Raw genomic sequence first — 25,490 nt, forward strand, 5'->3', positions numbered from 1 at the left:
CTTATAAAATTCATAAATATATCAACTCAGTGGTATTTCAAGTCTTATTATCTTCTGAAAGCATTTAATACTTTTAAAACTACTTACACCTAAATCTTAATTTGATACCACTTAACAACCCTGTTAATTTTAAAGTAGGTAATCAAAGGCAAAATTACAAACGACCTTATTAGAAAACTAGTTAAATCAAAATAAAGTCTAAAGTATTAAATTTTAGTTTAATGTATGTACCTAATTGTATGCAGCTTCATATTAATCTTAGATTTATCTATACTAATATTATAAAGCTGAAGAGTTTGTTTGTTTGTTTGTTTGAACGCGCTAATCTCAGGAACTACTGATCCGATTGGAAAAAATATTTCAGTGTTAGATAGCCTATTTATTGAGAAAGGCTATAGGCACGCTACGACCAAAAGGAGCGGAGTAGCATCGAGAAATGTTACAAAAACGGGGAAAATTTTGACCCATTCTCTCTTATGTGACGCAAGCGAAGTTGCGCGGGTCAGCTAGTTACTAATACGTTTTATGAACGAGGCGTGAAGTTCAACTCAACCAACTTAATATATATAATTATAATTGTAATTTTCTTCGTATTTCATTGCAACTATTTTAATTTAGAAACTAATTATTGTAGACAGACATCTTAATTAAGTCTTGATATATGAAAGACATAATAAAAGGCGTGAAAATTTATGTGTAAGATTACTCGTTATTTGTGTGTTGTTTATATTAAAAGGTAATTTCTAAAATCTGGCAATAGTTGAACCACTTTAACATGGGACTTGTATTGTTAATAGTCAAAGGTGTATTTCATACACCCTCGTAGCGAGAGTGTGTGATATAGGACTTCAGGCATAACAGTGATTATTATGTATGTATGTATTCTAGACATCTGTAGTAGTGAAAAATTATAAAGTTAACTTTGCGATTAATAATTAACTTGAATGAAGAAGAAAAAAGATACATGAAAATTTTACACGGTGATATCACAATCACAATACTTACACGTACACATCTATACTATCTATACTAATATTATAAAGCTGAAGAGTTTGTTTGTTTGTTTGTTTGAACGCGCTAATCTTAGAACCTACTGGTCCGATTTGAAAAATTCTTTCACGGTTAGATAGCCCATTTATCGAGGAAGGTTATAGGCTATATATCATCACGGTTCGACTAATAGGAGCAGAGTACCAGTGAAAAATGTTACAAAAATGATGAAAAATTTCACCCATTCTCTAACGCTGCGCGGGTCAGCTAGTACCAAATAAAATTTGTCTTATCTAATTCAAATTATAACATTTCTATTCTAACGTAGTAATGCACCTTTGCATTTTCGCTTGATTTGTTTTGATAGAATCTCAAATTTACATGTGTATTTCTAAAGACAAAAGCTACGAAATTTGTTTAACTATAGTTGCATTGTAGCGACCGCGTGTCGTAGCACTCGTAGCAAACAATAGGTTTGAAGTTAGAAGGCTAACAGTTAGTAACTAAACGTAGCCAAATGACGTAGCATTCGTAGCCAATGATTGGTTTAGGGTGACAAATCAACATCGAGCTATGCTGCGCTGTGCTATGTTTGTGCTTGAGGTTGTATTAAACAGAGCGCAGCCTCACACAGCGTAGCACAGCTTGGTTTGTTTGTATCCTCATTAAAATATTAGACAAGCGAGTTGACCAAACATAGCACAGCGCAGCCATAGCGCAGCATAGCCCAATGTTGATTTGTCACCCTTACAGTTAGCTAGTAAACTGCCAGTCATGTTTGGTTTGCATGCAATGGTTACCGTAGTTTGGTTGCTAAATTGCTGTATGTGATGAGAACCATTCAAGTCATCGCTTTTACAGACTGCTAAGATCGCTGCGTGGTCCCCTTAATAAGTCAGTGATTTTATAAATCAATGTAGTTATTTGGTTAGCGCTACTCATTGCCATTCTTGTCTCTTAGAGGTCAACATGTGCTCAAATGAGCGATTACCTCACCCCGACAATTATCGACAAATAGCACACCTAGAAAGTACCTATTTCAAATGTAATTCCAACGACGCCTGCTAGAGGCGCTGATCAAATTTTCACTTAAAATTTCTCGATAGCTAGTTCGATAGTGGTAGGGAATCACGCCATTTATAAAATAAATGTTTCTTTACGATATAGCAAAGCCAGCATTACATTTCACGACGATACGATATCAAAATATACAGCTATTTTATGTATTGTATTTTGATTTCAAGACTTCATTATGTCTTGATATAGAAATACTATTCTTAATTAGTTTGTTACTATATTTATTTCTGAGACGCGATTTAATTAAGATTGTACTGTTTTCATGTTACCACACATAGTGTGGAACGGTATATGACATCTTTATTTTAATTAAAGCTGTCTGAATGTACGATAATATTATATACAATTATTACTTAATAACGACGTTAAATAAAGTGATTTCAATCGTATTTTGTCGCTTTAATTACCACTCTCAGAAGCAACCCACCCATAACTAGATGTTAATCTATAAAAATATACGAAAGAGTTAGTAGTATCTAAACAATTTAATTTATTAAAGCTAACTTCATATCTGACACTCCTCTCTATTCATAATAATTGCACAAATGCAAATCAAAATCACATTATTATAAACGTACATTATTTTACACAATTTCACAAATACAAATTCTTTCTTCTCTCCACATTAAGTAAATTCTAATTCTAAAACAAAAAGTCACTCAGTCCCGCCAGTGCCGCACAAAAATTCCAACAATTTTTTACAATGGTTATGAGAAAATAATTCCAGCGATGTTCTAAACGGCTCTATAAATTAACCGCGCACAATACACGGCGGATAAATCGTTGTCACATAAGAATGTCGCATTACGTAGCTAGTCACTGGGAAGTGGGGAAGTGGGGAGCAGCAAGTGGGGAAGTCGGGGAAGTGGGGAGCAGCAAGTGAGGAAGTGGGGAAAGAGGGAAGTTTCAAGTAATAACCGCGGTGGACCACACTAGTGTTGTAGTTATTGCGTTGCGTTGTTTATGTTTTAAATGATGAATAGGGTAAGAATTTTGGGATGTAAGGATTTTTGTTAAAAGCTAGTACTAGGTGCTAGTTTAAATTATTACGCTAAAGTATTAATTCTAGGTTATTTCCCACGTTCCGGGAAGTTTGTTTGTTTTATTAGAATGGCTTTGTTTTAAGTCGTGTAGACTATGTTTTTTTTCCATTAGTACTTTATTTGTGCGTTGTACATTTTTGATCAATTTGTTTGTTAAATATTATACTACACAAATAACCAAGACATAAAAAAATGTAATAAAGTACGTCAAGCATATTTTATCGTGATCAAAAAATAACCATTGAACTTCAAACATTTATAATTTCAATACAATACCAATACGAAGAAAAGTAATGAAAAAGACGTGCATCAATATTTGCAAAAAACTTGCCAGTAACAAAAACTAATAAAAAATCAAAGTAAAAAATCTCATTGATGTTGTAGACGTAAAGAGTTTCCAAAGTTTGATTTAAAATAAAATATAATATTGAGTTTTGTTATAATATATTTTACCGAAAAGTTAAACTCGAGTTACCAATTTATTCATCAGTCTCAAATGGTCCACAAAGACATCTTTGTGAAATATTTCTGACAAGTTTTCCAATGAAATATAATGAACATTTTCTATTATCGATGGAGTTTTATAAGTTTGTGTGAATTAATTTATTATATTCTTAGCAATTTGTTTGGTTTTTCCCTAAGCGGGAGATGAATTGAGCCGTGAAACTATATTTTTAGATTTATTGGAACATCAATTTGTGTAAAATTATACACTTTATTAACTTTTCCAATAAGTATTTTTGGTACAGTTAAGTCAGTATTGATTCAAGTGAAGCATATATTTATTTTGCTCAACACGTAACATTGCAACTAATGCATCCTATATTTGGATCTTCTCTTGAACAAGTCTGCAACAAACAATAATAGAAAACAAGATTCGGTCACAATGCAGCATTCAACATTCTAATTTAATTTGTACCCACTCCAAAAACAGTCCATCACTACTTTTCACATTTGCCGCTTCTACAAAAACTCTCGTTAAAAGTGTTGCTCAAAGAAATATCATTTACCCAAAAAGAAGGGAAAGTTCGCAATATTCAAATACTTTTTCGCTAACCAATCGATCGTGAAGCAATTAGTCTGAGCAAATTCTCGCTGTTTTACGAGAAAAAAAAAGAAGATTAATTAATCACGAGCTTTACTAAGCAGAAAAGAAGTTACGAGAAGTTTTCCCTAAAGAAATATTTGAGTTTATACTTAATGTTGGCCTCAACTGCTTGTCTCAGTCCTCCGTGTTTATACACACAGCTTAGGGCTGTTCGAAACAAATTATTTAATCATTATGGGACACTAGATTTTACTCACGCTTTGGCTGTGTAGAGTCCCCACTGTACATTTAATAATTTGGGTATCTATCTTTCTAGATTGTAAACAGTTGGTGAGTCGAATTGCATACAATTAAAACCGAACTTTAAAAAATATCATATAACTTAGTTCTTTTGCGTTTATTCTAATTCTATGACCATGTTCTCGATACAATTATATAATTTTTAGTCCTACGTCTCTTTCTTACAGTTATACACGTTCAAACTCTCTTCATCCTGCCCCTTTTATCTTAGCCCTAGTATCACGCGACAACACAGCAAACATCACGGGAATATCAAATAGAAAATAATAGTATTAACAATATAGCGAAGCAGCCCTAGGCGCTTGCTCAACGGATAAGATAGAGATGAGTTCGTATTTATTGCGTACACTCGCGGCGTATTTGCTTTTATCATAAAACAACAGTTCGTTATTTGTCTTGGTTAGTTATTTCGTTAAAGACAACATATTGTAGCATAATCAGCTGACTTGTTATTGTTATTTCGTGGTGATTTCGCTTTTCGATGGATTTAAGTAACTTTTGGTGGAGATTGATAAATTACTATAGTTTTCATATCAAATCATAGCTATTGGCGTATTCTTTTGACATACGATTACGATTTTTGATGTATTATTTTTAATATCGTGAATACAATGCGAAAAACTGCAGTTTACGTAATAAGTATAAGCATTTTTTTAACATACTCGTTTCGTTTTAACTGGCTCTAATACATTAATGTTATTTATTCGCAATTGAAATGTTTGACGATATACTTTTTCGTCAAAGCGATATCGAAGATTTGACATCTAATCGATAGGATTTCGATATTATCGAGGTATGGAACGTCAGATATTCAGATTTAGTATGCAAAATACTACGGGTCAAGTTTTAATACACTTGAACTGATATATTCCATTTTTCCCGATGACCCTATTCCTTATTTGTTGGGTCAATAAACATAATAATAGTGAACGATATTTATTTGTGTAATAAATAATATTTATATGTAAGGGAACAAAGTTAAGAATGTATCAACGAAGTTAACGTTGGTAAACAAACAAATATGGTAGTACGTTTGTTTCTTAGTTTTTGATGACTTAATTAATAAGCAATGCCTGAACTAAACTGTAATGAATGCGTTTGAGATTTTTTAGGGTTTTTCCTGTGAATTTTTGTATGTATCATGTAACTTTAAAAAATAGAAGTATATAAAAAAAAGTCTATCGGTAGGGTAATGTTTCTTAAATTGTTATTAAAATATGGGCGTGTTACAAATAATTTATATTTTCAGCTCTCATTACCAAAAAAGTTCCTACTTACTGCAATCATAATCATATAATTCTTCTAGTCAAACAACAAACCACTTTTCTCACTATCAAATAATTTTCACAACATTTATTTTCGATACACCATATTTTCGTAGTTGACGATCAAACGCGTCGCTTGTGTCAAAAGGGATGACCAAGAGATTATAGCGAAGGGATAAAAAAGGTCTCACCCCTATAATAGGGGTAAGAACGGCCAATCATTATATTAAACTTTGCACCTTGTCACTTATGATGAGATGGAATCCTACGTTTGGATTTAGGCAATAGTGACGTCATAATTTGTGTATAGTAATCGACGAATTAAAGGCTGTGTGAAGTTGCAGTTATGTTAATCTAGTCAGTGACTCTTTTAAAAGAGTAATTAATAAAAACTATGATATTTGCCGTTATTCAATTTAATTATAAACTAATTTGCTAGAATATTAAATGTATAGGAAGTATCATTTTATCAGTTAATCATTTTATATTTCAATAATAATGTGATTAATGTTTTTGATTGATATTGCATATTCTTTACGAAGTATGATAAAAATAGCGTCCAATAAAGTTCTAACTATAAAAAAAATCTTTCTTAAAAACACTTTTTTGTACAATCCCCTTTATTGATACATCAGAATACAAAGCACTCCATTTATAAAACTCAATCTTGTCACAGTTCGTTATTCCTCCATTCCCATATAACATCTGTAGCAATTTCAAATTCAAAACGTTGAACCCACATCACATTACGGCCTCATCACAAACTAGCCGTAAATCTCTGACAATCCGACTTCTAAGATGACCCTTATTTATAGGAGCTTGCAAGAGATATTGCACCCTTCATGATATCATTAAATTCTGCTTAGCCAAAACACCGCGAACTGGCCTCTGTCAATAGCGGCCAACGACCGGCCATTTGTTATAAGGAATCCTGTTTTCGATGTTGATAAAAACCCGGGACTGATCGATAAAGATATTGTGACGTCGACAGAGGTCAGTCTAGGGATGTCACAACAACTATTCACAATGAATCCTTTTTATTTTTGTATCGCGTGACATATGGCAACCTAGTTCACATGACAGATAGGACAGCCACATCTAATCATCTGTTATTATTATTATAAAGCAGCAAATGTTATTATTTTTAATTTCAGGAGGGTTCGTAGAAAAACAGTATCTCTTTACACATTATTAATGCTATGTCACTGAAAGCTATTTAGGCTATTTTTGCGCCGCAAAAATTAATTCTACCCACATATTATTATGTTGTCAGCAAATGTTAGGCATGCAAATAATAAAATACTTCAGGCACCAAAAAAATAATATTCTCATATGAAAATAAGCAAGAAATACCTAACAATGAATTCACATAGGTATTCAGTATCACCTTCCTTTATTCAATTATGATACATATTTCGTACATCGCTCATACATCACAACACGCGCGGAATGAGAAACAGGTTTTTTTCCACGACTGACTGTGTATGGAAATCAGACAACGTCTTTGGAATATGAAAATAAGTATTGACACCTTATGTACCTAGATTTACCTTAATTCTAGCACATTGTTGAACAATTTTATGTTTGGGTACGTAGGGTTGACTAGTCAGCTTTAGGTTTCGCAGTGGATTTTATATTGAGTAGAGTGGTATGATAGTAAATTAATTATTTTGAACGTAACTTATGTTCAAAGTAAGCGAGTAAAGCTAGTCCGAGATTTTGTGTATCCGCCGGTATAAATATCATTGCAGGCACCGAAATAACATATTATTGTAATTTTCACATAATACCACCCTTAGGCAGAGTTTCTCACCTAATAAGTAAAGAAAAGTAGTAATTATTAAAAAAAAAATAGTTTAGACAATATATATATATTTTTTTAATAAAAGATTCAATCATTAAAAGTCTAAATTAAACACGGATATTGAAAGCCACGACAGAAAAAAATCCGGCCCCAGAAGGATTCCTAAAAATAACTACCTTATAGTGGCACCCCTAGCATTGTTCACGATACTCCTGAGGGGCGGGTCGCCGATCCTAATACTCTTCTTGTAGCATGTAGCCCCAAATCTATTGTTCATTCGATCAAGTTTATTAAATAAAGATCCTTCGGTAACATGTGGTTAGGGAAAAAGTAATATTGCGTTTGGACCCAAAGTCTCTGTATCACATTTTTTTGCATTCGACCAATTTTAACGTCCAGCGTTTTTGGTGAATTATTTCTGATCGCTACTGATCGGGGACTGTTACTGAATATATAAGAATGTATTTTTTTCTTTGCTTTCGATGGGGAGGCCGTTATTGGGTTACTGGGACATTATATTCTTTTGATTTTAGTTAGAAGAAAATGTATTTATAGTGATATATGGACGCTGATGCAGGCTTCTTTGGTATTAAAAGAAAAAAACACTGAGCTATATAAATCAACTTAGGCTACTAAACAGCAAAAACGACTATGAAACTATATTCATTTTAAGGTCTTTTACTTTGTTGTTATATGACTGTTAGTTCAAGTTTCTAGTTACATATAGTATTAATTGTTCAAGCTACTTGATAGTCAATTAAGAACTGCTACCGAGCTAGTCAACCTCGACAATTTTAATCAGCGATTGCGGCGTATTTAACAGAGTAACAGCTTATTCTTAATAGAACGCCACCGCAACTAAAATCCAACAACTTAGTAGAGAGTCTTATATACAAGTTTCGTGGTTGGTGGAGTGTTTACAAATTCGGAATTTAGAATGTTAAGCTCCTGCTGGCGTACGCAGTGGACGGTAATCTGTTTAATAAACAAAAAATCATTATATTCTAGATTAGCTGACCCGCGCAACTTCGCTTTCGTCACATGAGAGAGAATGGGTTAAAATTTTCCCCGTTTTCGTAACATTTTTACTGGTACTCTGCTCCTATTGGTCGTAGCGTGATAATATATAGCCTATAACCTTCCTCGATAAATTAACTATCTAACACTGAAATAATTTTTCAAATCGGATCGAACAAACAAACTCTTCAGCTTTATAATATTAGGATAGATAAATTGGGCATGCCAAAGGTCTGTACTAAGATTTCAGAATATATCGATAGATCGAACCCCGCAAACCAATTTACAAGCTTACCACCAAAATTGCCACTATACCATACTAACACATTTATAGAAAATCTTATAATCAGTACGTTTTTCATTAAGAGACATCTTATTTAACTATTTCCTCATACGTTTCCATGTTCAGATAATATCAGAATGTTTTCCCTCTATTGTACGAATACTCCCGTTTAATTGTGTTTCCGCAAGGAGAATATTATTTGTATTTATTTATATTAGCTGTATTTTCTTTGAGAAATAACTGGGATATTAGCTTGTATCTCTTGTAGTTATAGTTCCTGGATTATGAACACGGAAATCTGTTATCTTAATACATTTTTGTAAGAGAGTGCTTTTGTGATCATGTTGTCCTTTTTCGGTGAAATAGGTCTGTTGTTGTTTAGATCAAAGACTTTTGGTAACATGTTAGATTGAATTAAATTTCGTGTCCAACGCTTTTTAATAACATTTTCAGTATTTTTTTAAGTTAACGATCGCGACACTATCTAAATGCCTGAAGTTTTCACTGCGCAAAACAATACCCTTTATCCAAATGTGTCATAAAATTTTGATATCACAGAATTTTTCGTTGCAATAGTGATGATTGCAGGAAATTAGTCACCTTTAATGGACCAAATACATCTAACCAAATTATAAACCCAACCAAATGTTTTTGTCTAAAAATGTAATCTGCATTACTTTTGTTGTACAATTAAATTTATTTTTGTCTCTTTCTTTCCCAGGTCCAGTAGCAGCTTCGTTGCTCCTCACTCTACTCTGCAGTGTCTTCGCAGTGCGAGACGTCATACTAAGGTTAGTAATAGTTATTTTATTTTATAAGAAAAATGCTTAGATATTGCTCTTCGAAAGATTCCTATTTGGATCCAAGTACTGGGCTTGTATTAGATAAAACAAACCCAATGTTAAGTACCTCGATTCCCTGCTTCTATCAATTACAATAACCGACTAGCTATCGCAAAATGTTGTATGACAATCGGTTCAGCGCCTCTAGCGGGCGTCGTAGTAACTATTTTTGCAGTACATTTTTAATGTCAAACTTATACTCAATTGATCTAGTTGTAGATGATCGTGCTACAGTTAAATTACAAAGTTGTGGTTACTTATTTATTAATACATTCATATTTTATTTTGAAATGTCTCGTGCTTTTGCACCATTACTGTCAAAAACTGCACGAAGTTAAATTGCAATAATATTCAACTAACGTAGTTTTTCTTTGTTTACAGGAACATCCTACGATGATGTCTGGCTTCGGACGACTAGGCTGTCACGATTCCTCCGATTTTTATGTAAATAAGAGTGAATTTTATTATAACTGAATTTAAGTTACATTAATGTAGGTGACCGTTATACGTATACGGATATGACATCTTATGAACGTGGTGGAATTTTAATTAATTAATTAAGAAAATAACCATTATATTTGTGGAATGGAAGACGTTCAAGCAAGTCCATTTGTTTGTAACTCGATGTACTTTTACACTTCATTTTGTTCGCGTGGTGACATACGGGTGAGAAAGTCACCAAGCCATAAGTACGCCGTACTTGCCGGCACGTCTATCATCACTTGAAATCGCGAATATATAAATATATGTTTAATTTTATGAATTGAAATAGATTTGTTAAAAAGTGTCGACTTGTGGTTTCTAGGGTTTCCAGCTTTTATTATTATTTTAACTCATTTTTCTTTTTTATACGCAACAATAGTAGTAAGTTTATTTAATGGTTATTTTTATTAACTTGATTGTTCTTTTTTATTTAGACAAGATCTATTCTACACAGTTTATGTATATTCGTGTTGAAATATTTTAGTCTATTTCCAACCAAGAAACCCTTAATTTAATCGTAAATTGTTTTATAAATATATCGTTCTTTATTACAAATATTGAATGTCAATGCTTCCTTTAGAAATAGCTTAAGTACCTCACAAATGTCATTTTATTCGAATTTTCTCAAACAGACATTCACTCGTAATTTTACGAACATATTTACCCTGTTTATTTCGATGAAAACACATCTTATTAAATTCTCTATCGAGTCTTTTTATTAACGTTGAAATTATACAAATTCTATGCATTCTTATTTTAATAATATACAACGAATATTTTTTGTATACTTTCAAACACCACGTATATAAGGATTGTATATAGTTATGTAATATATAATTGATAATAAATTCAATGGATGTCCTTGTAATAAATTGTGTGATCCGTAGAACTTAGTAGATGAATTAGCCAAAGTAAAATTTAATTGTAATCATCTTAATATGGAATATTAAATATTTACGTGCCATCGGAATATTCAAGAGATGTACAGATAATGCAACTGCAAGCAACTTGTTGGCAACGAAAAATTGTAGCACACATATCAAACCGTGCAAGATCGTATACAGTATCATTATTGCATCACCTCGGGCCTTTTTTATACAATGATTTAGATTTTTCTTATAGGTGATACAGTTACTGGCATTGTCGACGGCTAGGCGTCAACAAGCCAGCAACCAGCCGTTCGCGGAAAGTTTCTAATAGTGAAATAAATGTTTGCAAGCTACTAATGAAACTTATTCTCATCTGACTGATGGTGGTGCAAAAGGTGATAAGGTGATGATCAATGACGGGATATATGTACTACAACTCTAAATGTTGCGCATAATTTTAGTTCATACTTTTTTTAAGCATGTACAAAAAACAGTATTCTCAATTGAGCTTAGATTAACGGTACGTTTAATTAAATGTAATTAATTATTATTGTGAATCGCCAAGACTAAGGTAAAGTTGTAATATAAAATAATCGAAAATCTTAACTCATACCGCTATAGTATTATAGACATCTATTGTAAAAATGTTTTCTAAGAAAGACCTTTTGTGATTCTTTGATTAGGCATTAATTAGATCTTATTATTGTTAAGTCTATTTTATTTGTTTAAAGAATCTAACAAAAGGTCTTTGTAGCGATATATGTGATAGATTAATTATCCTTATATTTAAAATAGGAGACGCAAACATAAAGCCACGAAACGGATTTTACTGCAACTCCAACATTTATGAGAAATACGCGATAAGTAAACAAACATACAATAGAACTAGCATAGTATAGTACGAGTTTGAACAAACTCAGGTGACTGTGACTAAATTTAACGCAACAAAAAGTTGCTCTTATGATCGCCGTGTGTGCATAACTCTTATTCTACATTAAAAAATACAGGTCGTTCACACGCTACCCAACCAAATTCAAAAGCATAAAATATAAAACATGGTTGCCTAAAAGCAAGGTCTACCTACTTTGTCGAATTCTAAGAAATAAAGAACGAAAATGTTTCGAAAGCAACTTATTACAAAGTTAACGTGAAAATAAGTACGCATTACAGTTCCTAATAAATCTGGGAAATGGCAAAATATGCTCAAAGAGCACTTGTAAACTTGCCAACTTTAACATTAACATAAAAATGCCAAAAAGTTTTCGAAGCTGATAAAAACGGTTTTTCGCTTGAATTAATGTGACCTTTTGATGAAAAATGTAGTGTGGGAACCGCCTAAGGCCGAAGCCACACTAATCAATGCGTGATTTAGATTTTTTCATAAAAATCATCGTATTGTGCGATGTTTGATCGCACTGTGTGACGCAAACCTTATGATATGATTTAAGTGTATGTGAAATTATAGGCGAAACGTTTTAATGATTGTAATAACTACTAAAAATCTGAAGTTAAAATTAATATCAGACTTTTGGATAAAATATCTTTATCTGTTTGAGCGTCGAAAAATATATATGTAGTTCGTATTTGAAAATGAAAACGTTGATGTATTTACATGTGCATTTTTTGTATCAAATATCTACATACGTTTCGATATAATTTCAACAAAATACACCAAAAAACCTTATCTATGATAACTGTATGTATTAATGAAGTAGACAATATTAAATATGTGTAAGAAATCTATGGGAAAAATTAAAACATTGAATAAAAAATAAAGAAATTGTTAGTGAAACGTGTCTCTATAACATTCGTTTATATAAAATTTTATTTATAATATAGCTATTAGAAATAGTTATTTCGTTAAAATAAATTTTATACGAAGACGTTTCATGTTCTACAGTTGATTTGCTCAATGATGTTGTCATTTTTATTTGATGAAGTCTGTTAAATAAATTATTATATAATGTATAATTGTTTTATTAAATAAATCATCCTGTATGTTTAATGCAACCACACAATCCTTTGCTAGCAATTATATCCTTGTCTTTACTACGTAAGACTAAAAATTCAATTCGGCGATTTAAAAGAGCATAACCATGTCTCTTGATGAACATTATTTAGAAATCTCCGACCAGCGGATAGATAACGTTTATAATATTCATATTTCTACAACAAATTTACTTTTTACTTCTAAATGAAACGCAAAATTAACTAATAACCACAAAAATAAAATTTTCCCTTCATAATTTTCTTAAACTTTGCTTGAAACTAACATGCATCCTCGGCTTGCAAACATGAACTGTCAACGCAATAATCTACGTTACAGTGTACATCCACCGGTATTACAATTGTAATTCCGGATGTAATAACCGGTAATTCCGTGTGTAACGCCAGTAATTCCGCTAGACAATATTTGTGAGGGGCCGTCTAAACGGTACTCTGTAAGACTTTACACTCTCCTATCTCTGCAAAACGTTGTGTTTACTTTTAAGTGAACTAGGGTTGTAACACACCTCTGTTGCGTTTCACTTAGCGGATGGCAACGGATGTATATCGGTCATTTTTACATTTGAACCTTCAAAAATTTTCATCGGTTAGTTTAAATTTGAAGTCATGTGGCGATGAAAGTTCCAATAGGATACAAATGCGTAACCAAAAATGTTATTTCAATCGAAAATTGTATGCTTACGCTCAGGTTGAGGTATTTATCTATGGGTAGTAGCCTGAAATAAATGATTTGAATTGAATACTATGAACGGAGGCACATGTGGAGATTTTTAACATTTTAGGACTCTTACGCTGGACTTTTGAATGCTCGAGCAGAGTATGGCCCATCATTTAGCGTTTTTGCGGATATTGAAACGCTAGTTTTTGAGGCAATTCCGCAAGTACGCTGATGCGGATCCAAATTCCGTTACATCCCTAAAGTAAACTGCGATAATCTTACGTCGTATTCCTGAGTTCGGTTGGATTAAAGTGTCGTTATATTCTTCGTATTTGTGTTACAATGTTAAGGTTGTGGCGCGTAATTGGGGATGTAAATTGTCGTTTTGAATCTCTTGTTCCGTTGTTTTGTTATTTGAATCCTTTTTGTTGTTGGTTTGTACATAATTTAGTTTTTATTTATTTGATTGTTATATTAGGTTGAGTAAAATTGCCGTTTGGATGGTATTGCATATTTTTAGCTCGTGTAAGATGAAGAGTACTTTCCTATCCGAACAAGATTTTTGTACAAATGAAATAATTTCGTGCCTCTTTGGCCTGTTTCTGGCTTCGATATCCGATAAAACCAAAATTCCGAAACTTGCTATCTTATTGTTATAATTATTAATTCCCAATCTACTTCGCTTTGAGTAACTAATTGGCTGATGTGGGCTCTTATTTCATCTAAAACTGAAAATTAGGCCCAAAATCAAATTTTGAAAGTGATCCCTTAAATCAGTTTAGATGAATGGTTGGTAATAGAATATAGCGAATCAGAAACCACAATTGATTAGTTTGAATTTTGGTCCTAAGTGCTATATTTGGTCTGAATATTGTTAACAACTAGTAAATACTCTCGAAAGTGGGATTGCTTCAGAGGGCGACACTCCAAACTTGAATATTATAAGGCAGAATTGTTGCAATGTTGTCATTGTTTGGAACGATAGGTATTTGGCAGTATGAAATTCAAAATTAAAATTAAATTATTTATTAATTTAGGTTTGAAATCTCAACAGTTATAATATTCGTTATTTACTGAATCAACCACTGGTTCGGAAAGAGCTAACTTTATGAGAGGAGCTAGCAAGAAACTCCCGTCTCTCTTTTCATTGAGTGAAATGACTTACAATGTGGTTGGCACAATAATGACTGATCATGTGATTACTAACATACATATGTGCATGTACCGTATTGATTTACAATTAGATTGATTATATTTTGGGTTTTTACTCCCTATTGTTTTCTTTTTTATAGTAACAGTTTCAAGTATCTATCCATCGTATGGTTAGTGGTCAACCTAGGGTCAAAGCCGAAAAAAAGCAAAAGCCTCTGATATGACTAAACGACTCAGTTTCAGGTTATACAATGCAACTAATACTTGTCAATACAGGAACTCTAGTTTTACAACAAAACAAATAAAAGTGCATTGTCCAGTTAATCGTAGTCCCAAAAGAATCCTTGAAGTAAATGTCAAAATAAACACGCTTTAGAGAAACAGTGCATAATATTTATATGAGTATCAGACATTTATCACGTTATTTACTTTGTAGTACATTCATTTGTATAACATCAATTCATTTAAGGTCACTGACTGTGACGAACTGAGAAAGTGAGAGAATAATTGCACTATGAATTTGTACTTATATTGCAATTATAAAGTTTTGTGTCTCTCTTGTACATTATAAGCGTTTTTCTTATTACAACGATTCTGGACATTTCCTGAGAACTCAATAGCAATAGTAAATCTCTCGTTGTTGCGCAAGTAAAAAAATAATTATTTGAGCCTCGCAAAGTGCATTATAACATATTGGTATAAATTCTCCTTCCGTGCCGCCTTAATCCCTCGCACTTCGCTGGAAGACCAGATTCAAGGAATTGCCGATGGCAATGTCAGAAGTTAAATTCACACTATTACTTTCGCTTTTGCATTAGCTTCGTCATTTTTTTAATAATTAAGTTATGTGACCTTAAACGACATCTAAGGCCACAATAAGCTTAACATAAGTAAGCAAATAAAATTACGATTATGCTAAAGAATTTCTTAACAAGAGATTATATGAAGAGCATGTACATACATACAATTTAAGAGACCGTACCCTGTAACCGGAATACACGATTCAACTATCCAGCATAAGAAGACCCGTGAAGACTGTCGTTTGTTAAAGAGTTGTTCTAAGTTTGTAGGTCAAGTTGTACTGGGTAATGTGGGTAGTTGATTATAATAAATGTAAATTTTAACGTTCGCATGAAGTCATTCTACTTTGTTGGTCGTTAACTTTTGTGAGCTAACTAGTGACGCCTAAGGTTTAATTGAGTTGTTTAGGTCTAAGGATTTCTACTTGCTATTGTTGTTTAATTGTTGCAAAGATTTTAAAGGTTAATAATGTTTTAGCGATATTTATATCCTATTGCTTGAGGAACAAATTGATTACCGTTTTTTCTAACATACACGGTTACTATCACTAGCTTATGTTAATCTGGACTCATATAAGTACTACAAAAACAGTATGCCCAGATTTTCCATTATTTCCCCATTGCTGGGCAAGGGTCTCCTCCCAAGCTAGGATGGAGTTAGGCCTTAAGTCCTCAACGCGGGCCAAGTGCGGTAAGTAACTAACTTTCCAATAATATACATAAAGTAAAGGTTTCTTTTCAAAGCTATAGAGTAAGATTCAAGAGTCAAAATACAGTTCCACGCCTGTATTAATTTCTACGAAAAAATAACATAAACGACAAAATTTTGTTTTCTATCATGCAGAAAAATGTCCAAAGTATGTAAGTACAAATGTATTCGTAGCCGTTATTCTAAACATCACAATACAGAGGTACGTGAACGAGTGTTTACAGGCGCTCGAGTCAAAGCATGCCGCGTGCCTCCCTGTACTACACTCTGTGTACTGTCAACGCCTTTAACACTAGAATATCATTATATTATTAAATAAATGTAGTGTTTTTTTATACACGATCACATAACAATGTTTAAAATATGATTTGTAAGTTAAAATCTGTTGTAGCATAATTTTGTATCCGTGAGCGATTCACGAAATCGTTGAGACTAGCTATAATTCTCGTTTGCTCTGTTCTAGAAAAAAAGTGCATTCAAACAAAAAAAGGGTTAAAAAAGATTTTGTCATTGCTTTGCACGTATTTCCTTCTGGAGTAAAGAGGGATTGAACCGTGGGTCCACAGCGTTAAGTATAATTATTATAAAATCACTCTTAAGTCTAAAACTTGTCTATTGCATTTATTGAAGGCATGCAAAGTCCCTAACGCTTAATGGATGAATGCGTGGATTCAACGCTTAACCTCTCTCTCGTTTGGGATGAGACCCTTGCCCAGCAGTAGGACAGTGATATCTCACCAGCGTGGTCTGATATCACATCAGCGTAAAACAACAACATATTATCGCAATAAAACAAACATAAGCTCCCGCTTACATCGTCTTAAACACATCCACAGTACCGCGAACAACAAAACCTAAAGCACGCAAAAGAAGGATGAAAATATTCGTGTATTTTCGTATATTCGTTCATTTGTTACGTGACTGACGCCACTCAAAGGAGCTTATTACGTTTGACGAGATCTCAGTTCGACCCGAGTTTATTTACTTCTTTCGTGAGATTTACACGTTTCATGTGAGACTTGCCAGTGTTAGTGGACTTAGGAACTGGATTTTGGGAGGTTATAGAAATATAATGGATTTTTGTTTTAGCCTACGTTTTTTAGATAATGGATCATTGAGTTTGGCAGCTTTTGAAGCTAGCTTATTATGAGTGACTTGAAATACGTCTGATAGTAAAGTAGTCCAGTTGGACATTATGGCAATCTAATGGTTAGGATGGTAACTACATCACGAGTTCAATACTTACATCGTTGGCTGTACTTTATTTAAGTCCATTTTGTACTTTGCAACATCCTCCTCGGCACGAAACTTAAGCGTTGTTTTCTCAATTAAGTAAACGAATCATCATAAAATACCTTACAAAACTTAAAAACAACACTTATACACAGTTTCGAGCACGTGTTTTCGAAATGTTTTCATTCTCCTATCAGACACGTGACAAACAAACAATCAGGCTTAAAAATAGACATTTTCACGGAATATATTTATTACAAAGAGCATTCATGAAGTTATTCAACGTCTTTTACACTCTTTTCAGCGTATTGTATGCAGTATTTGAGCATATCGTACGCATAGCAACAATTGGTACGGCCTTGAATAATTATAAACAAAAACTATTGTCAATGATTTTCATTTTAAAATAGTTCCGTGTCCGCTTGACTACAAATTATGCTCAATGTTAGGTAGAGGACAGCAACTGCAGGCAGTAGTAGAAACCTACACATAATACATGGATCAACGAAACGAAAAACAAATGTGTACCTACAAGAGAGCCTTTAAATACATGATTTATATATAAGTGTAAGTACATTATAACAAATAGTTACGTGTTTTTTCAAATAAAGTATGTAACAGGCCACCGTCAGCTACAAAAGTCTTTGGGGACATGAAGTAAAAAATAAAATAAATATCATTGGACAACTCACACACGGTCATTTGATTCCAAACTAAGCAGAGCTTGTACTATGGTAACCAAATAACTGATAAACATACTTATATACTTCTAAATACATACTTATATATATAAATTGACATCCAGGCTCAGAACAAATACTCGTGCTCATCACACAAAGATTTGTCCCGTGGGATGCGAACCCACTACACGCGGCGCTACGGTTGCTGCGGCGAGGTGACCACTTAAACCACTGCGCCATACGTGCAGTTAAATCGATACATGGATGTTTTAAAGTGAGGCGCTAAACCTGCATACAAGGCACTCTACTAGTTTGTTGGTATCTAGTAATGATTTCCCCAAATGACCGAGCTTCTTGTTTTCTTCTAACGGTAGGTCACAACGAAGAATAGTTTTCTTACTTTATAAGTTAACCATCACTTCTCAAAACCAAGCAAAACTCTTTCATTCAACAGCAGATCGTTCTAGTTCACAACTATCCTCTAACTACACTCAGAACGCATATCGAGTCGTAACTCAAACTCTATCACACAATTCAAACCATATTGACTCTCGCTACAAACTTCTTAAAACCATTCCCATTGAAACTCATTACAAGGACTTGAAAACTTTAAAAGCATCTCATTTCACTTGAAACTTACCTTCAGAGCTCATTGCTAATCTATGCAAAGAAATAGATTTTCAATATCGAGAAAGTAGGTAGTGGTTTGGAAGTTCCTAAGTTATGATCGTGTTTGTTCGAAAGATTTTAGTGGTTTGTACTTTATACTACTTAGTGCTCTTTCTGAGTTTTGTACGATTGTTTATGATGCTACTTTTTGCTTTATTTATTGAAGAATTTTGTACAACATCGAATTTTTGCCAGCGATTTTGTCCACGTGTATCGAAAAATAACGACTGTTATCTTAAGTAGAAAGTCTACATCATACCTGCACAAACGTGTCACAAACAAAAAATGTTGTAGTGGCAAATATCACTCCTTTCTTCACTCAACCTTTCTCCAATTTTACCTGTTTATAAAGTTAAGCTAAGCCTTGCTGTATTCTGCTAAACTCTTTCGTCTGGCAAAGGATAAGACGAAATATGCAGAGCTGATTGCCAACCTTTGCTAGTTGGAGAGGCACTTTAAGAAGAAGAATTATTCATAAAATCATATCCAACATTATAGCACCAGTGCAAAATGAGATAAAAGAATTCCGGCGTACATTTATTACGAGTACATGAAAATGATAAAAACGTGTGTTTGTGTGAAACCAAAATTCTCCGAATAAATACTATACCTACTTAACGTGAAAAACATAAATAAAGTAAACGCCACGGTTTGCTGAGCGTAAAAAACCAGTTTCACACGTCCAACTGAATTGGTACCTAGCAGGTGAAAAACAAACAATTTGCCGCACTCACACAAATTGCCTTTTATTCTACAAATCTAAAGGTTCGTTCAGATTACACGGCAGCGTGACGGACACGGGACGAGAACGAGGTGTTAACGGAATGAATCGGTTCGTATAGTATAAAATCAATTGGGCCTTATTTCAATGTACACTGACATCGCTGTAGGTACTTGGAAACTTGAAATTATGCGTATTTTTAAGCTATATTTAATTTTTCATTTGTTTTCCGCTCAAGTCACTTGTGTTTTGTAACGTTGGATTTAAATAGAACAATTTTTTAACATCATGAAATAATTGATTTAAAATTAAATATTGTGCAAATATATCTCTAAACAATAAAATATAATTTATTTTTTACGGATTACGAAGCAGACGCATCTGTGTCTACAATGAACAACGGTTCTAGCATAAATTTTGGCTGTAATACAACAATATTTTTTTAATTAAAATTTTGGCATTTTATGTAGGTATTCTTATTTATGAAAGCGATCAAAGATCACGACAACATTTTTACCATGTTTTTATCTTCTTTTAGCATGTCGGAAGGTAAAGTTAATTTATGTATAGGAACATACATAAAACCGTGATTGAAAACAAAGAACGGAAGTTTATTCAGTTAACGATAAAAAAATTACACAAAGATTATATCAAAATTTGTAATATCTTTACTACGAAAACGCCACATCTGAATCGGATCCCACTCGGCGACGTATCGTTACAGTACAATGTGAACTATCCTTTACGTAAAAAGAATACAAAATGAATTTAACTTCAAGTACTATTTTACAGACACTTTGTACTTGAAACTAATACTAATTGTCTTTGTTTTAAATTCTTCATTTGTTTAAGTATTCTTTTGAAAAGAATACGCACATTTAAATACTGAAAGAGCACTCGTAGATTTTAAGATTAAATGTAATGGAAATCTTATACATATATTTGAACAGTATATTTCAAGATATCTTAACGATATTTAATACATAAAATGATATCTGCCCTTATCCCGTCTCACACTACGAGGAGATTTTTATCCAAATTAGCCATTGCCTGCGACTTCGTCCGCGTGGTTTGCGACTTAGGACAGAACTTTCGTACAAATGTCATTCCTTGTTTTATCCCCTTGGGGATAGAATTGATCAAAATCCCTTCTTAGTGGATGCCTACGTCATAACATCTACCTGCATGCTAAATTTCAGCCCGATCCGTCCTGTGGTATGTCAGTCAGTTACCTTTGAATTATATATACATAATATGTATTTAGATTGATTAATAGATTGAAACAAAAATATTCTCAATGGACATTTAAAATGTGCTGCAAATATTCTTCCTACCTATTCCTATAGAAAAATGTTTGAAAAATTTTTGGATAGCTAACTGGTTGTCGTTATTTGATAGTAGCAGTAAATCGCCCCTGCGGTATTAAAGTAGTTAAAAAAGCCACGTTCTATTAGTAAAATGAATTGCACAACTAATAACTAGAACTTATAATCTTACCTATATTGTAACGTCACAGAAAATCCCCTATCATAATTTCAACAAGCATTTAACAAATAACGTGCATTGTTTAAACTAGACGCATGAGGCATCTCAAGGCTTTTCTATTCATATTTGTTTGAACGTGTGATAATGATTAGCGAAATATCATAAGATAAGTAACCACTTTCTACTAGATACTATTGAAGACTTATACTAGACCTACCAACATCGACAACCAACTAGCAATCGATATTTTTTGTATGAAAAGCTGATAAACTTAAGCGGGTATCGTAAGTAACTGGAGTACATTTTTAATGTCCATTCCTTGATATTCATTAGTACTGACTTTAGGAAGTCGCGCTTCTGAAGGAACAAAACGTCAAATGATGTGTTTTTTATTTATTTCTTCGTCGGTTAGCTAACAGAGAAAAATCTCAAAAACAAATTCGCTTATAGCCTTAACCAGATCAAGCAACGAAATTGATTTCAGAGAAAGTAGTTGACTGCAAACTGTGGAATAACACTAAATACTGTTCTCAGTACAAGTACTGGATTAATAAATCTTTATAGAGCCTGGATCCGGTCTCATAGAAAACACATTCACCCGACCATTCTGAAATTATGTAGGTAATCTGAAAGTGTGACAATGTGAAACGCGAAGTACAAAATAAAGCAAGTAACCAACACAATAATTCGACAACCCTAAGAACCAAAATGTCTAAACAACACGTATAATCCCGAAAATGTAGGTGCGAAACACTAGCCAACAATTCTTCGCTGTAAGCTCAGAAATATGTCGGCAGTAAATTAGTTTTAGAAAACAATAGCGTCGCGGCCACAGTGGCACCCAACATTTTTCAACAAAGTACTGTGACCACGATTTACGAAACGACGTAAAATACCCCACTCCAACTGTTTATAAACCCTGTCGATGAGAAAACGAGAGGTCCGATAAAATGTATACGACAAAAGGGGATAACACGATTGACGTTGTTCTTTCTAAGATTAAAGATAGTCTTAAAATCCTATTGAATAAAACCGAAGTTTGATTAATTATAACGTCAGTAGAGGCTTAAGTAAAGCGCCCTCTAGTGTTAAGATTTTGTTCGATAAGCCTTAGAATTAAAAAGTTGAATGGATGATTCAATTTGTCGTGAACTTACTGAGAAGTTTTAAGTTGTTGAAAGTTTAATGTTTTAGACATATTTTTAATAGATTTAGAAGTTTTTTTTTTTCTGAAAGTAATTAGGTATATATTATAGAAGGCATTGATTAATGCGGTTTGTATGAGCTTGCAAGTATTTAATTGCTTGACGCCCTCTTGACTTCAATCAATCAATACGAGACGCATAATATTTACAGATCTTCATATAAAATCTAAAAAATAGTAGTTATAACTCTATCCATTGACCAAGAGCACTTCGGAAACTCCACACGACTTGAAAAGCATCACCTTGACAAAGAAACCATATATGAAAAAAAAAACATTTGGCCAAAATCATACGCTTCCTACATCTGAATAAAACTGCATTGACTCAAGTGCTGCAGATCCAAGCTTTATTATTCCAACACACTCAGATCACACACACACATAAAAATAACAAGTGTTTTAATGAAAATCCTCATCTGGCTTTGTTAAGCCGCAAATTAAGATGGCTACTATCTAGATTGCTTGCTCTATTTTTTATACTGGACAAATTGGATGCTGTAGAACAGTAGGAATTTGTCGTTTTACTCTTAGATTTCATCAGGGTAATGCTATTGGGAGCGGTTTTTTATCGATTTTTGTGTCGTTCTGAACATCTTTTTTTGGTATACCAGTCATGCCCGAAACAGGGAAGTAGGAAGCATAAGGTGCTTGCTTGATGTCATATTTCAAGTACGTCGATGAATTCTTCGAGCATTTAGAAATACAAGAGTACTTCTGTAAAACTTCTCTAAAAGGTTGTTTAAATGGAAAAGGAACTAATAAATAATTAAAAATGTATTTTCTGCAAACAGGATGGCAAAAAAACTCAGAGATTAATTAGTAAATGAAATGAAGTTGTCATTCTTACGGTTTTTGTGATAGCATATACTTCGTATGTTATTCCAACAAAATAGATGCCATCAAAAACATTCTGTAAAAACCTCAAGTCTCGCCGTAAAAAGTTGTGAGATCTATATAATACCAAGTCGATTAATCTATTTAGTCTCTACTTAAAGGACCTTCTGTCTTAAGTTATTACGTATGTTATTATCATGCCAATTAAAAAAAATACCTTTAAAACAAATAGATCGACCTGGCCATCGCATGATTTAATTATTAGTATGTATCACACTACACAGCACGACGAGAAATTAATGCTCCTGAAATGTTAATGGCGAATTTGTGTTTTCTTGCGATGACCAAGTCGATCTATATGTTTTAAAGGTTTTTTTTTAAATTGGCATGATAATAACATACGTAATAACTTAAGACAGAAGGTCCTTTAAGTAGAGACTAAATAGATTAATCGACTTGGTATTATATAGATCTCACAACTTTTTACGGCGAGACTTGAGGTTTTTACAGAATGTTTTTGATGGCATCTCACTTCTTTTTGTAGAGCGAACATAAGTCCAATTTGTATGGAAAGACTTTTTTTTTCATAATTCAACATATTTTCCTATGGGAATGTTGTTCAGTTTCATGGGCTAATCACTCTTACCCACCCTATACCCTCTCCCGTTATGCCTCATATAGTAGAGGTATCTATTTACACCTATTTATTTTATTTTCTACAGTAACAATAATTCATTAACTGCAAATGTAACCTTGTAATCTTATACATTTATATGGGATTACAAAGTTATTGTTGCAGTTGGTGTATTTAGAAAACTGGACCGAAATTAGAAAATATAAAAATTTTCCCATGATTAAGACACTAAACCCTATTTGTATTCTAAATTTTAAGCTTCTAAGTCTGCTAGAAGTACCTTAGACTTTTGATGATCGGTGAGTCAGTGAGTCAGTGAATCAGTGAGTGACAAAATTCAAAATTTTAACAAGTTGTCATTCTTAAACTACTGGTTCAAATGAACTGAAATTTTAAATATACCGTGTTTATACAATGACTGATTACTTGCTGAAAATCCAGGCTTCTTGTTTTATCCATAACGAAATTATAGGGGTGTCGAAAATAGCCCGAATTGCTTCGAGAAAAGGATGTTACGGCCGTGCCGGTTTTTTTCTGCTCGACTTGCGGGGGCACTTCCGTGCCCCCAGATAATTCTATGACCAAGACCTCGGTAGGTACTCATGGTGATCTTGTGACATTCCATTCCAACAAACTATGGCATATTTAAACTGGTTTCAAAAAATTCTGAAAAAAACGTGTTGAACATTTTTTAGACAATGTGCCACGTGTTTTGACGCTACATAATCAAGTGTGTAAGATACAATACTGCGCAGATTAACCGTGAATAAATATGAATTAAACGAGTAAACTACGACAGTATAAATATCAGTCATGTGCTTCAGTCTTCCTTGTTGTGTCGGTTCAAATCTTTGTAACTATTTTCAAAACTAAAATTATCATGTTTCTGGTGATGAAGTAAATTCTTCATCGTGTCTTAGTAGATATTGATTTACAGTGTGTAATAACACCATGCAATCGATAAAAGCAGTGCACTCGTGGTATACTTTGAAGCAAGAGTCTCCCAGATAAATGTTCAAGGTGTGTTAAGTTTGCCTTCTTGCACCTTTAATATGATTATAATTATGAATGTTTTTTTTTTTCAAACTCACTGGTTGAATTTACATTGCAGTGTTGGAGCTAAAATTAATTAATGTGATAATATAATAGCTAACATAAGATCCCACCAGTGAAGAGATTGCAAATAAATTAACGCAACTAACATCATTTATAACACAAAAGCAAAATGAATACTCCAGAAGCAGAGCCATTGCAAGGAGATAAAAAATCAGAGAAGAAAACTTTCAAACAAAAGTTAATTGAATTAAAAAATGACATTACTGTAGAACCAATCTTAGCTATTACTATAATTTTAAGGATTATTTTACTGGTAGGGACTCAAAACCTAAATTTAGATAAAGCATGCCGAGCATATATGCAATATGGCGACGACGTATGTGACGCTGTTATGTCAAGACGAGGTGGAAAGTATAAAAAAGAAGAATTAGCTATCCAAGGTCTGGTCGCAGGATTTGAAACCTGGAGAAGTGTTTTAGAGAGTGCAGTACCATGTTTTATTATACTATTTCTAGGAGGCTGGAGCGACAGAACTGGGAAAAGAAAAATATGTGTTGTTCTACCAATATTTGGAGAGCTCCTCGTGTGTATAAGCAACATTGTCAACATTTACTTCTTCTACGAGCT

General features: G+C 33.2%; 1 protein-coding gene across 1 annotated transcript in view; it reads left to right on the top strand.

The window, feature by feature from the left end:
- Window positions 1-12,812, top strand: part of LOC142972790 (uncharacterized) — a 293,932-nt gene extending 281,120 nt beyond the window's left edge. The window contains exons 9-10 of the mRNA XM_076114087.1: window positions 9,549-9,618; window positions 10,051-12,812. Coding sequence (XP_075970202.1) covers window positions 9,549-9,618; window positions 10,051-10,066 — 86 coding nt within the window. The 3' untranslated portion in view covers window positions 10,067-12,812. The remainder of the gene's footprint in view (window positions 1-9,548; window positions 9,619-10,050) is intronic.
- The last annotated feature ends 12,678 nt before the right edge of the window (window positions 12,813-25,490 follow it).

Source organism: Anticarsia gemmatalis, chromosome 5 (genome assembly GCF_050436995.1).
Source record: "Anticarsia gemmatalis isolate Benzon Research Colony breed Stoneville strain chromosome 5, ilAntGemm2 primary, whole genome shotgun sequence".
NCBI classification, from domain to species: domain Eukaryota; kingdom Metazoa; phylum Arthropoda; class Insecta; order Lepidoptera; family Erebidae; genus Anticarsia; species Anticarsia gemmatalis.